Below are 14,595 nucleotides of genomic sequence, written 5' to 3'. Positions count from 1 at the left end.
CATGACGACTAAAGTAACATATTTCTCAGCTCACTTGGATAAAAGGATTGGGTGGTCACTTCCTCTCCTCCTTGTGTTGATGATGATGCCCCTTGGCTATCAATCATCCGCAGCACAAGCAGTCGTTCTTGTGACTCTTACAACTGGCAATTGATGCTGATATGAGCTCACCATCTCTGGATTTATTTCCAGAGTCTAAATGACTGTCACTGGCATCGGCATAATTACAGTGACTGTTGTGCATGCAGCAGCAGCAGTAGTGCCCAGTGTGGGGGAGTACAGTAGCTGCCCTGTCAGTCTTTGTAGATGGAGTCTTTGAGGCAACAGTGTCTGCGGTCGGGGAGGGAGCGACCTTGGCAACTTCGCTCTCTGTGGGAGCTGGAGCTGCCTTGGCAGTTACTGAGGCTGAAGAAGCAGCCATCGGGGTAGGGGGGGCGGTAGCTATGGGGGCTGTAGCCGTAGCCTTTGCTGCCTTGCTCCGTTTGGAGCGGCCAACCGTGCCTGTTGCCAAGACTGGAGCAGATGCAACACAAGTCTCAGGAGTCAAAAAAGACGCAATCCTATTTAACCTCATCTCTCTTATCACTAGCACAAACTGACACACATTCAGCAAACCTAACAATACCGACAAAGTACGGTCAAAGCTCCAAGGATATTCAAAGCTCTCAAAAACATCTGTAATCTGTCCTAACGTGAAAGGAAATGTATCGTTAGTTAGCTTTCCTATAGATTGGCTTGTCCAATTAGAAAACACATAGATGTATTTATCTTTAATCTCTACTAGAGGTTTCTCTAGATACAACAGTAATGAGTGTAAATTCATTATCAGTTGGAGTATAATAAAATAAACCAGTGCCAAACCACACAGTAAAATCATCACCATCATCCAGTTTCCAGATGTAATAAAATGCATGAACCTATTAGTGAAATACACCCAGCACAAATAAGGTACGGCAGAACACACTGTAGAGAGTAACTGATACAACTTATGCCACAGCATCTTTAAAACAATGTAATTCTATCTGCTTTAATACTACTAGATAATGTCTGAAGCACACAGACCTGCGAGTATCTCAACCCTATGAGTTGACACTGTGCCAAGAAAATTGAAAGTACATCACAGCTGTAAGAACACCTAAATCTCCAAATTTTACCCCTTTTTAGTGCCAAATTTTACCACTTTTGAACCCCACGTTGGGCACCAATCAGTCTGTCACCGTTTACTGCAGGGTGACAATAAACTGTGGCAGATGCTCTCCAGGACAAATCCAGTATTGAATTTCTGGGAGTAGAACAGCAGCTGTTGCAAGCTGCCTGCCGCAGGGGGCACCAGGAAGTGCTGGACTGGACTCAGCAGTAGACAGGAACTGGATTCAGGGATGCACAGACTGTAACTGGGATCAGGAATGCAGGTAGGAGAACAGGCAGGGTCCTCTTCAGACACTGGCCATGGGTGAAGAGCACGAGACCCTTGTGATCTCCCAGCTTTAAACTGTGTATGACATGGATGGCATGGAATACCTCGTTGGTCAATTTGGGTCACCTGTTCTGTCTGCCCCTCCCTGCAAGTATGACCCCCTCACTTATGGGATACATTAAGTTTACCAGTGGCCTTGGCTGCTATAGCAGTAAAATGTAAACCTGGGCCTTTTCTGCTTATCATTAGCTCAGTAAAACTGTAAACATTGGGCATTATCAGCTCTGGAGCAAACGCTGTCCAAAAAACATGTAGCCAACTTCAGAAAAATGCAGTTACTTAGAAGAATCTAGCTGAAAGGAAAACTAACTAACAGAGAATTGGTCTTGTTTTAACCAAAACCAGTATAGGGCACAATCCAGTGTTACTAAATGAGAAAAAAAGGAAATTTTAAGGTGCTTAAGGAAGAGAGTTTTAGTTTTCACTTTTAGAATACTGGAAGTCCTTGCATGGCTAACTCTTTTGGAAGATACTAATTCCTTAGGAAGTAGCTCTCCTGGCTGTTTACCCAGCAGACTAAGGACTTGGAGGATCTTTGTCCTAATGATAAGCAGTGTGGACTTGTTCTCCAGTACTAGTTCATGTAAATCTGTCTAGCACTATGTACACACAACTCTTCTGCTTGAGATCCCCTGTTCAAAAGCTTTCTGTGCTGCTTGCTTCAGTGATATTTACCATGTACAAGAATGGATATGTTAAGTAAATGCAGAGTTGCTGTTTAAAATCAGTTTTAGTAGATGCAGACCGATATAATTTCAGCGAAGAGAGAAATAAAGCACACTTTTGTGCTTTCCTTTGTTCATGTGACCATCTACCATTGCAAGGGCGAAAACTCATGGACTCCACGCAATCCAATATGAATTCAAGCGAAGCCATTTATTACAGAGACAAGCCTCTTTATATATGCAGTTATTTCCTGATCATGCGTCCATGCTCCAAGCATGCATTAACTGATTGGATATTGTCCATGTTCACGAGCTGTCCACACACCCGAGTCTCACTGCTAATAGGTCTGTTGATTGACGTCATGTTGAGGCCCTGTTATTGTAGAACTTCCTCACTCCCACAGCAGGTCCTGTTTTCAGCTTTTTGAAGCGGCCTTGAAATTCCTTTGGGCCTTGCTAGTTCAATAATAAATCTCCATCTAATAGAAACCCATCCACACAACAACCTCAAGAAAATCCCTCAAATCTCCCACATACCATCTCCCAAAGACTAGTTCTTACTGGCTCCATTGAATACTCACACATTTCAGTTGTTCAAATCCTATTTAGAATTTTATTTCTCTTGCAGGTCTAGGCTTGCAGTTATGAAGTACTGATGGGCTTCTGACAGGGCTGTCATTTGGAAAAGGTTCAGGTTTTCGATCAGTATTTTTTGCATGCTTAGTTAGCATGGTGTTTGGATTCAGTTCTTTTGCTTGCATGGATTTTTATTGTGTTCCATATTCCTTGTTGTTGTTGGACTGGTGTGAGTTGTGATACCCTAGAGTTTGTCCATCATCTGTAGTTTTTCAGATTGCTAGTGAATTGGTGTTGTTTGTCATCACTGGAATATTACTTGGTATCTACTTAGGACACCAAGTCACGTTTTTGTCCTGGTTTGACTGAAATAGAGTTAATTTTCTCTGTGAAGTTAGAAACTCTTCTTTTTTTGTAGCTAGCACAGTCATTGTTTAGATTTAGTTTGAGAATAAAAAGATAGCACCCTGCAATAAAATTAATGTTTTTCTTCAAGTAACTTTCCAGTGATTTTGAGTTGGAATGAAGAGAATGTAAAAATTTACTGTTATCTTAGCTGTTGTCTGGGAGACCAAGGTCTTTCTGGGCTTTCTGTCTGCAGGTGTGAGGCAGCTGGGAATGGAGGCATGGATGGGACAGACCTTGACTGACATCCAGGCTGATCAATGAGAATTAGCATCATGCTTCATATTTAATGGGAGTTGGGTTTTCTGTCTCATGAGACTTGTTCTGGTTCTGTTCCATTCCAGTTGAGTTCCATTCAGGAGTTCTTTTAGTTCAACGTTTTACAGTGAACCTCTGGGGCTTTCTGCCTTTTTGGCCTTTTCACTCTCTCTGTTTGGGATCGGCTGTTTAAGACCAGGGTACTCTTCCCAGGACTGGCTGCTCGGTGCAGATGGAGTTCATGAGGAATTGCATTGAGTATAACTTATTTTATATTTTATATTTTACTTTTATTATATATATATATATAGTAGTAATAGTAGTATTAGTATTATTTTGTTATTTTATTAAACTGTGTTTATCTCAGTCCATGAGTTTTTCCCTTCCCTTTCGACTCTCTCCCCTACTTGGGGGTGGGGAGTGGGTGAGCAGCTATCATGGTTTTGATTGCTAACTGGGGTTAAACTGTGACAGTTTTTCAGTTTGTTTAATTTTTGTCAGATTATTATTTTTTATCATGCATGTGTATAAAACACTCTTCCTCTGTTTTTTCCCATTTTTATTTTTTGCCCCTCCTTTTTTGATTGCCTTTAGTTGGTATCTTAGCTACAGATTGGAAAGCGTGTTCCCTAAACTAATGTTTGATTGAACATTTTGCTGTTGGCTGCTTGTGTGACTTGTTTGAGGAAAAACACTTATATTTTTGCAAGGTATCATTTCTGTGAGATAATTTATATCTTGCTTTTTGTCATCTTCAGGCAGAAAATTTAGTATTATCTTTGCCTAGGCATTGAGAATTGTTCTGTATCAGAACAATGGACCATAGTACCTGAGACCAAATGTTGTATTTAGTTAGCTTTGGCTACGAGCTTTTCTTGTCAGTTATGCTTAAAAATATTTTTCTTAAAAGGAAGCTTTAAAAAACAAACAAACAAACAAGCAAACAAACAAAACAAAACAAAACCAAACAACACACCCTACATCTGTTAGAGTTCCAGTCTCTTATTACTAATTATTTGTAGATACCTACTTTAAGTATGTTTTTTTAATACTGAAGAAGTAATAAAAAAGTCATTCAGAACATCACATCTAAAACTAAATAGCATATCTAAGAAGGAAATGAGACATTTATATTCAGAAAAGTTAGAGCTCAGAGAATGAGGTTTTTCATTCTGTTTCATGAAACTCTATCTCTAACCAGAACCAAGAGAGATGAGCATAACCTTAGTTCTGGAGAAAATAAATGGCTCTACCTTAAATCAAAACAAATAAAATGTAAATGCCAGGGATATTTGACCAGTGCAGAAAGCCTGGGTTCCTGAAATACAATGCATGTGCCTTTATAAAGAAACAGGAAAAGGTTACCCCAGCAGCCAAATATCTCCTGCATATGTATGCAGCCAGGAACAGCTGCAACCACCACCAGTGCTTACAAGAGCAAAATATTTTTTTGGAGCTCTAGGTGAAAAGTTTTCCTAGCACTTGTTTAAAATTTGCAACTAGTAATGGAGTGACCATCCTAAAGACTCCAGTAAATTCCTGTCATCACTTCATCATGTAACAAAATTAGTCTGTCTTTCATTTTGGTTTTTTGGTTTTTTGTTTTGTTTTGGTTTTGTTTTGTTTGTTTGGCTGGTTGGTTTTTTTGTTTTTTGTTTTTTCTAATTATTGTTAGCTTGTACTTAAATCAGCACCTATCTATCATTAATATAATAGGTAAAAATACTGTGCAAATAAGTAGATATGTACCTCACTTCAGCAAGGCACTTGAGTGTGTGCTTGTCTTTAAATATATGATTTAGTCTCTTTGACTACAATCACTGGAAGCTTAAATGTTTTGCTGAAGTGGGGCTATACTATTATCAGTGAGCATTTCACAGAATCACAGAATGTCAGGGGTTGGAAGGGACCTCGAAAGATCATCCAGTCCAATCCCCCTGCCAGAGCAGGAACACCTAGATCAGGTTACACAGGAAGGTATCCAGGCGGGTTTTGAATGTCTCCAGAGAAGGAGACTCCACAACCTCCCTGGGCAGCCTGTTCCAGTGTTCTGTCACCCTCACTGAGAACAAGTTTCTTCTCAAATTTAAGTGGAAGCTTTTGTGTTCCAGTTTGTACCCATTACCCCTTGTCCTATCATTGGTTGTCACTGAGAAGAGCCTGGCTCCATCTTCGTGACACTCACCCTTTATATATCTATAAACATTAGTGAGGTCACCCCTCAGTCTCCTCTTCTCCATTCCCAGCATGTTTGTAAATTTTAGTTAAGAAGACCAAAGAGAAATCAAGGGTAATGGCTGTAATAATGTAATTACAAGATGTAATGATTGTAATGAAAGTATCATTATGTCCTTATTTTAACATGGTTTTGATTTCATATAGAAAGATAGCTTTTATCTTTGTCTCATCAAGCCTCACTTATTTTTTTTTTCTCTTTTTAAAAGTCCAGTGGGTAAAACTGCTAGCAGGAAACTGTGCTTCTGAATAATACATGGTACTACACATGATGGGGCAGACTTCTTCAAGATCCTTGGGATCCATGCATATATGGATATGTGCATAAAAATGCACACATTTTACACCCAGTGGCAGAATTCAGTTCTTAAAAATAATTTAATCCCCACCACCACCCCCAAGTTTAAATTTAAGTTTAGTCTTAGCTATGTTACTGAGTATTTAAGATGTCATGGACTCTACAAATGGAAAATCCATTAAGACATTTTGGAGAGGGACATGTTAACAAGATGCTTAAGTGATAAACCACTGTAGCTAAGAACCTTGTGCCTGAATCCAATAGTAGCTTTAATCCCTTGTATTTTTTGCCTTGCTACAGGTGTGTGCATCCCAGGGGAGGTGTGATTCAAAGTGTATCTTCTTGGAAGCACAGCTCAGGCTCACAGTACATTAACACTCAGCAAACGCAATCGTGGACAACTGTGACTCCGCAGCAGAATTGGTCTTCACCCCCAGAAGTAGTAGACCTCACTTTGGATGAGGATACCAGACGTAAATATCTACTGTAATGCAGTGTCACTGTGTTTCTGTCTCCACCCCTGCTCCCCTTTGTGGCGCATTGTTAAAGCTTCAGCTTCAGAAGCCCTGTTCTTGGCATTACAAAATTCAAACTCATTAAGTTATTAATTTCCATAAGAATGTGGTATAATTTCAATATCATTTAAAGTGGTTTTGCCTTCTCAAAGGAGGATTCCTCCCAGAATTAAAACCCAAAAGCACCAAATTTAAAACACATCTACAGTTACTAACTTGTGTCTGTGTTAATCTGAAGAAATAACTGTGTGCAAACCCTTTCTGACCTCCAACTTCAGAACATTTTTAATTTATCAATATATTGATTTTTTTAGTAGAAACTACTGTTTTGCTGTGTGAGCATCAGTGATTTTGAGAAATGCTGTGTCCTCACTGATTTCAGTGGAACTTGGGCCAAGAGTATTTATAGCCAAGCTGATGTGGTTATGTTACCAGCAGGAGGGACTGTCTTAAATACAAATGGCCCATAACATATGCACTGAACAGCTTTTAATTAAAGGATTTTTATTTTCCATAGAATTTATAGTTTACACTCTTTTCAGTGCTGAGTCTTCTGTCTACTTGATTACTGTGTTTCACTGATCGCTTCCCACAGCTTGTTACAGCTTAAAATAGTAACATGAGTGATTGACTTACTAGCAATCAATTATTGCAAAAGCACAAGAAAATGAAAAATAATAAAAAGGCCCAGCATCCCTCTCCTTTTTAAAGTCTTCCAAGTCTTGCTTGGAGCAGGAGAGAAGCAAAACATTTTGCTCATAGTCCTAATTTCTACTGTCGCTTATTTGCTTCATTGACCATCTCAAAAAACAAACAACAACAACAACAACAAAAGCTCAGACAGTTTGCTGAAATTTGCAAGGCCATTCAAGTGCTTAAAACTCTGTCCTAAAAGATGTTGCAGGATCAGGGCCTAAGATTGTGTTTTGTTTTGTTTTGTTTTGTTTTGTTTTGGTGGCGGTTTTGTGTTTGTTTGTGGGGTTTTTTTTGTTTTTTTGTTTGTTTGTTTGGTTGATTGTTGTTGTTTTTTTTAACTAGATCTGCACAACTTTCCCGGCTTTAGGTCATGTTTCTTATCCTATTTCTGCAATTGTTTTTTAAGGTATGATCTGGGAAACACTTTCTACCAGAATATTTACCGAAATCAGTGGATCTATGTACTTTAGCAGGCTGTAGTTTCTGTAATGCATGTGGAAAATCTGTGTATAGAAAAATCTGTCATTTTGAGCTTTTCTCAAGGCAAAAACCAAAGATCAGTCCTTCACCACATGATATTCATGTCTATTGTGCAATTAAAATTTCCTTTGTATTCAAAATGTTTCTAGTGGGAATTTTGTACAGCTCTATCATCAGATTTTTTGCTATTTAAGGCTGAACAGGGAGCAGTCAGGCCATGGGAAGTTCTGTTTTCTTTTTGCGTTGGCTGGTTTCTAAATTTATTTGGCTTCCAATAATTTTATCTATGGGGAAAAAGAAAATATAAAATGAACAATGTTGTCACATAATTTAAAGGAAAAAAAAAACAGCAGTGGTGGTAAAGTTAGTAACAAACAGCTTTTTCTTTAATAAGCAGAACGGTTATGACTGCACTTTAAAGAACAACTTGGTAAGGTATTGATATTCCAATTTCAAGCTTTCTAAAACATTGAACATAAGTGTATTGTATGGCCAGAAAAATGTATGGGGTGCTTCTAGTGACTGATTACTTTCTCTGGGGGGTGAGAGGGAGGAAGCGGCATGTGGATGGAACCCATTTGCATTGCAGTAGGGAAAAGCCCTGTCCTATTGGGGCACTATATCAGTAGTGGCTGTCAGTCTTTTCTCCTCGTATTTTAATCATGCAACTCAACTGTCATTTTAGTGGGCTACCACATATTCTGTAAAGGTAACTTTGGAACAGTGATTTAGTGTGGCTGCTTTTTCCTGTTTCACAAACTCTTTTAAAGATCAGTTTTGAAGAAAGCTGCAGGGACCCATTTGTAGTCCTTCCATGAAAAATGCAAACTAATTCTTGTTTGTCAGTTTGTATATGATGTGACATCCATGTATATATAAAAATTACTGTGTCCCAACCAAACTTCCTTTAGTTATGCACTGTGTTTGTTTAAACAATTCATGTATTGTAGTCTGATGCAGGTTTTATTTAAAACACTATATATTTTCTCTTATTTCTAACAAATTTGAAAGGGTAGTGATCTGAAAACTGCAATCACTGGATAGCTAGGAAGTGTGGTTTTGGTTTGTTATTTGGTTTGTTGGGGGGGGTTGTTGTTGTTTGTTTTTGTTTGTTTGTTTTGTTTTGTTGTGGTGGTGGTGGTTTGTGTGTGGTTTTTTTGTGTGGTTTTTTTTTTGTTTGGTTTGGTTTTTAAGAGAACAAAATGTACCTGGACAGTTTTGCTCTTTTCAGCAGGAAAGAGAAATGCTAGCTGTTGTATAGCTAAGAACCAATGGACTTGGGGCCTGATCCAGAACCCACTGGAGTTGATGTGAGGCTTTCCATTGACTTCAGTGTGCATTAGCTCAAGCCCTTCATGGTTTAGCAGTTCCTGAATTGCTGAGGCATCAAATTCGAATCTTTTTTAGTGAAGACAAATCATTGCTTAGAATAAAAATGTTTAAAACATGTGACTCTAGTTGAAAAAATTTATTCTTCTCAATCCTTGTTATTTAGTTCTCATTTTCCATCTAGTATTTAATGGTCTTTGGAGAAAAAATAATAATAAACCAGAGTGGAATATATATATATATATATATATATATATATATAAAAATATATATATTTTTGGTGCAAGATGAGACCTTCTGTTTTTTGAAACAAGTCTGTAGCATAAAGGTTAAACTATTTTAAGACAAAATAAAATAGACTGTATTATTTAAACAATAACAACTTGTTTGGGATTTTTTTTTCCCCACTTCCATTCAATACGCTGCTCTTTGTTACATCTCCAAAATAAAGCCTTAAGCTCTGAGAATGTGTTACAACTGCCCAATTTCAGCACTGTTGTAATGCATTTAATTTTGCACATCCAGAATGTAAATGTGATTTCCTGACTGCAAAAGCTTGCTTTTATCTCCCAGAACAGGGCAGGACCACCACTTCTCCCTGTACCACAAGTGGGGGATGTAGGGGATGCACAGGTAGCAGTAATGAGTGGCCGCTGTCCATCGTGCTCTGCAGAATCCCTTTGAGGGATGTGGTTTCTGTGCAGCTTCCATCTCCCTACACATTGCAGTCCTTCAGGTGCCTGAGTAACCTTCATACTGGTATTTCTTTGCATCCCCTTGTCCCATCCTTGCAACTGTCTTCTGCTAGTCAGTGAGACTGTTTGACTAAGAGACCAATATTGCACTTGGATTTTCACATGGAACCAGGTAGTGCCGTCAAGCTCAGATCTACTGCCATTTGAAATGGATGTGTAGACTAGCTATGAAGCACTGGGGAGGTCCTCACAGACCATGAGAGGTGGTGCCAGGCTGAACGGTGGAGAACCTCCATTGTGCTAAACTTAAGGTCTCGCTGCCTGCCAGTCTTCTCATAGCCAATATGGAAACAGGAATAATAATAATAATAAAATCCATTACGTTTTCAGCTAAATAAGGGAGTTTGCTTTAATTCTGTTGTTCTTATCATGTGAGAAGGCTCTCAGTGGTGCAAATAAGGAGAACCATTTATCCATGTATTTTAAATGTCAAGATGGATAACAAGAGTGAAGTGAGTTGGCTTTTCAGCTCCACTGAGTTCTTGGCTTTTGTGAAACTTGAAAATACAAATACTGGGTCTGGTGGTGGTTGTGGAGGTGGACACCAGACTCTGATTTTATTTCAAGTATGTTACCAGCTGAGGGATTACAGTGCTTTAGAGTTTGATGCAGATGTGGGAAGAGGAGAGCTGATGTATCTCAATCAACAAGAGATACCCAGAGTCTTTTGATTTCAGGATACACTGAATGGAAAGCTTAAATTTTTTCTTGTGGCACTCAGCACATCTCTTGTGGCTTGGGCTGCTTTGCTTTTATGTAGGAGCCACTTGGCTTTGCGGGAATTGTCATTTCTGGGGCAATATAAGAACTGACAAAAGCTACCAAACAGGTTAGATTTTCTGTTGCTTTCCCTGGTGAAATCATTGCAATGCAGATAAATTTTGTGACTGAAATTGTAGTTTGTCTACCTTAAAATGAGAACTGAAAGGGTTTTACTAAGCAAATTAGTTCCCCAGTTCTCAGGAGAATCTGTAAATGCTGTTCTTAGTTGAGTGCAACACCTCCATTTGCTGAAAAACTACTTGCTTTTCCCTCTCCTTTTTAGGGTCATTGTCTGTGAATGTCAGTTGCTGTACTTTCTCTCCAGAGCATCACAGGGATGCAGTTTCACGGAATCACAAAATCACAATGTTAGGGATTGGAAGGGACCTCGAAAGATCATCTAGTTCAATCCCCCTGCCAGAGCAGGAACACCCGGATGACGTTACACAGGAATGCATCCAGGAAGGTTTGAATGTCTCCAGAGTAGGAGACTCCACAACCCTCCTGGGCAGCCTGTTCCAATGTTCTGTTACCCTCACTGAGAAGAAGTTTCTTCTCAAATTTAAGTGGAACCTCTTGTGTTCCAGTTTGAACCCATTGTCCTTGACCCCCCTCGCCAGGTTTAATTCTAAGGAGGCCCTCCTTCCATGATCTGTAAACTCTCCTCTTCCGCTTGAACTTGCCCATCAGCTCCCTGTTTAACCACGCAGGTCTCCTGGCTCCCTTCCTTGACTTCCTACGTGTTGGGATGCTCTGATCTTGTGCCTGGTAGAAGCAACCCCTGAACACTAACCAACTATCTTGGGCCCCTTTACCTTCAAGCAGCCTTGCCCATGGGATTTCCCCTAGCAATTGTCTGAAAAGACCAAAGTTTGCCCTGCTGAAGTCCACGGTTGCAAATCTGCTTGCTATTCGGTTCCTGCCACACGAGATCCTGAACTCCACCATTTCATGACCGCTGCAACCAAGGCAGCCCTCAACCTTGTACCGCTTCAACCAGACCCTCCTTGTTAGTAAGTATGAGGTCCAGCAATACACCTCTTCTACTCGGCTCCTCCACCCTTTGCATCAGAAAGTTATCGTCAAGCCACTGGAGGAATCTCCTAGACTGTGCCTGGCCGGCCGAGTAGTCCTTCCAGCAAACATCAGGGTGGTTAAAATGCCTCACCACAACCAGGGCCTGTGACTGTGAGGCTGCTATCAGCTGCCTGTAGAAGGCCTCATCAACTTCCTCACCCTGATCTGGTAGCCTGTAATAGACACCCACAACAGTGTCACCCATGCCAGCCTACCCCTTAATTCTCACACCAAGACTCTCAACTCGCTCCTCATCCTCCTCTAGAAATTACTCAATACATTGTAGTTGCTCTCTCACGTGAAGAGTAACTCCACCAGCTCGCCTGGCTGTCCTGTCTTTCCTGAGAAGGACATAGCCATCCATGACCACATTCCAGTCATGTGAGCTATCCCACCATGTCTCTGTAACTGCCACCAGATCATAATCTCCTGCCCGAACACAGGTTTCTAACTCCTCCTGCTTATTCCCCATGCTGCACACATTGGTGTACAGGCATTTCAGGGAGCGAGCTGAGTACACAGATTTCATCCTAGGGGTATGGGAAGCCTACTGGTCTTAATCAATTCTAGAGTGCTGGCCCACTGGTGCAAGCCTGACTAAAACCACCTCCCCTTCCAAACCTACTTTAAAGCTCTCCAAATGAGCCCTACTAATTCCTGTCTGTCACAGAGGCACCCCGAGATTAGTTTAAGGGACAACAGGGTCCAAAACAACTTTTATTAAACCGGTGAGAAACAGGGTTTTAGCACTCCAAAAGTGACTTAAATAGAGGTTCGGATATCAGTTGAGGAAAATTATTAAGGGGCAGCAACTAATACAACAGGCGGTCCACAGTGTGCATGCACGTGGCTTCACCCAAAACAATGCCGGAACCGTCTCTGAGTCCAGGAAGAGTACACACTTGCCTGAACATGGTGCAGGATTATTCTTAAAGAGATACAGGTACTTGTAGTGAGTACGGAAAGTGTACGCTCGCGATTCCGCGAGGGTAAATTTATAATACACTCGCAATCCTGCGAGGGTTAATTTACTTACACGTGCAAATGTGCACGCAATATTACACGTGCTTATGTGGAAGCACGGGAGGAAAATACACTCGTGATTGTGCGAGGAAATAATTTAAAGTACGCATGCAAATGTGCATGGAAAGTTACTCGTGCATATGTGCACAGAAAGTTACTCCTGCTTGTATTAAGCACGGAAAGTTACACATGCTTATGTGGAAGCACGGGAGGAAAATTCACTCGCGATTGTGCGAGGAAATAATTTTATACGTGCTTGTATTAAGCATGGGAAGTTACATGTGCATATGTGCACAGAAAGTATAAATATACTCGCAGTCCTGCCAGAAGTTTACTCACACACGTGGCGGCAAGGCAAGCGGAGTCTCCGTCCCGGGGAGGGGGGGCTCTCGGCAGCAGCATCTCGCTCGTGCTCCGAGAGACCTGCGACAATGGGCAAAGTCTCAATGAGAGTCCTGTTTTATATTGGCTGATCAGACCTGACTGTAGGCATTCTAGAAGCTTCTCTGCACCCCCACACTGGCTGTGGGGTGCCCCTGAAGCCTCCAAACATCCCCCACACTGGCCGCAGGCGCCCAACGGCTCACTGGCGCCTTGGCACTCCCTTCTCCTAATGGCCCTGGCCAGGGTGCTCTGGGGCCAAACAAAAGAAGCTGTTAGCCTCAAATAGCAGAGAGAGAGGGAGATGTGCCTACTCCTTCCATACTGAAGGAGGGGGGTGGATAGGGGGCTTTGCATTCTGCCACACTGTCCCAGCATCCTTTTGCCCCGTGAGATATACCTTTCCCATGTATCACTGTCTGGACTGGTGTCTTATAAAACCAGCCATTAGCAAAGAACCCAAAGCCCTGCCTGTAGCACCAGTCTCATAGCCAAGCATTTATAGACTAGATCCTTCTATTCCATCCGACGTCATCACCCGAAAATGGAAGCAGGGAAAAGAAAATCACTTGCACCCCAGATGCTTTCACCAACCATCCCGAGGCCTTGAAATCTTTCTTCATTCCCCTCAGACTACGGGATGCAGCTTCCTCCCCACCTGTCTGGAAGATCAGCAGTGGGTAGTAGCCTGTTGGGTGCACCAGGTTGGGGAGTGCTCTGGTGATATCCCTCATCCGGGCTCTGGGTAGACTACAAACCTCTCTACGATGAGGGTCAGCTCAGCATATTGGGCCCTCTCTCCCTCTCAGAATGGAATTGCCTACTACAATTACCCTTCTTTCTTTCTTATCAGAGGCAGTCTTTAGGTGTGGAGTCAACTGCCCCTGTCTATGTGACCTTGTAGGCAGGCCTTGCACCACATCCTCACCTACCTCCTCTTCACGAACCAGGGTCTCTAACTTACTATGGAGGGGCACCTGGGGAAGCAAAGAAGGTAGGGAGGGCGGGTTGCCCGTGGCGCTGAACTGGAACTCGCTTCCAACCCTCGTCATCTTTTTGGTCCCCTACCTCTGCCCGACAGCAACAGGGCAGGGGCTGTCTCGGGTCTTCCCCCTCTGTTTATCACCTTTTGGGGGGGTATTCCCCTGGGGCCTCTCTGAGTGGCACGCCAGGGAGTTACTCCACCAGTCGATCTCCTTTTCACACTCCCTGATGACCCTCAGTGTCTCAACCTCCTCCTTAAGTTTTGCGATGAGCAGATCTTGCACCTGCTCACACCTCACACAAGTGGAATGCTGGCTGTCCTCTCCCAGCAGCAGTAGGTTCTGACCCTCCCTGCAGCTGGAAACCTGAACAGCCACGGTTCGGGGCAGGCCATCGGTCTGAGTTGCTACAGTCTGTTTGAGACAAGCTCTCTTTCTGGAGGAGACCATGGTCAGCAGCAGTCTGGGACACTGGCAATAGGTGAGAGGGTCTAACAAGCAAAAAGTGACAACCTCTGCACCCTACTACACGACCTACCACAACCCTCTGCTGCAGCACAGTGTGGCTGGTACTCTACCCACAACACAAACTGGCTGCCCCTCCCAGTGCCTGGTGGACAGCGATGCAGGCTTCCAGGTCTCGAGATCGAAACTGCTGGAATCAGAGGAAAAAAAAAAAA

General features: G+C 42.0%; 1 protein-coding gene across 2 annotated transcripts in view; it reads left to right on the top strand.

Annotated features, from left to right (window-relative positions):
* The window catches only part of LOC136114665 (protein ARK2N-like), a 74,976-nt gene extending 65,730 nt beyond the window's left edge, over positions 1-9,246 (top strand). Inside the window, exon 5 of one of the 2 annotated variants that reach the window (XM_065860099.2) lies at positions 6,215-9,246. In XM_065860099.2, the coding sequence (XP_065716171.1) occupies positions 6,215-6,404 (190 nt within the window). In that variant the 3' untranslated portion in view covers positions 6,405-9,246. Of the gene's footprint in view, positions 1-2,770; positions 2,850-6,214 lie in introns of those variants that run through there. The other variant, XM_065860101.2, reaches the window with a different exon arrangement.
* The last annotated feature ends 5,349 nt before the right edge of the window (positions 9,247-14,595 follow it).

The sequence above is a fragment of the Patagioenas fasciata genome, chromosome W (genome assembly GCF_037038585.1).
Source record: "Patagioenas fasciata isolate bPatFas1 chromosome W, bPatFas1.hap1, whole genome shotgun sequence".
NCBI classification, from domain to species: domain Eukaryota; kingdom Metazoa; phylum Chordata; class Aves; order Columbiformes; family Columbidae; genus Patagioenas; species Patagioenas fasciata.
The sequence above is the reverse complement of the archived record's forward strand: the minus strand, read 5'-3'. Positions and strand labels throughout refer to the sequence as shown.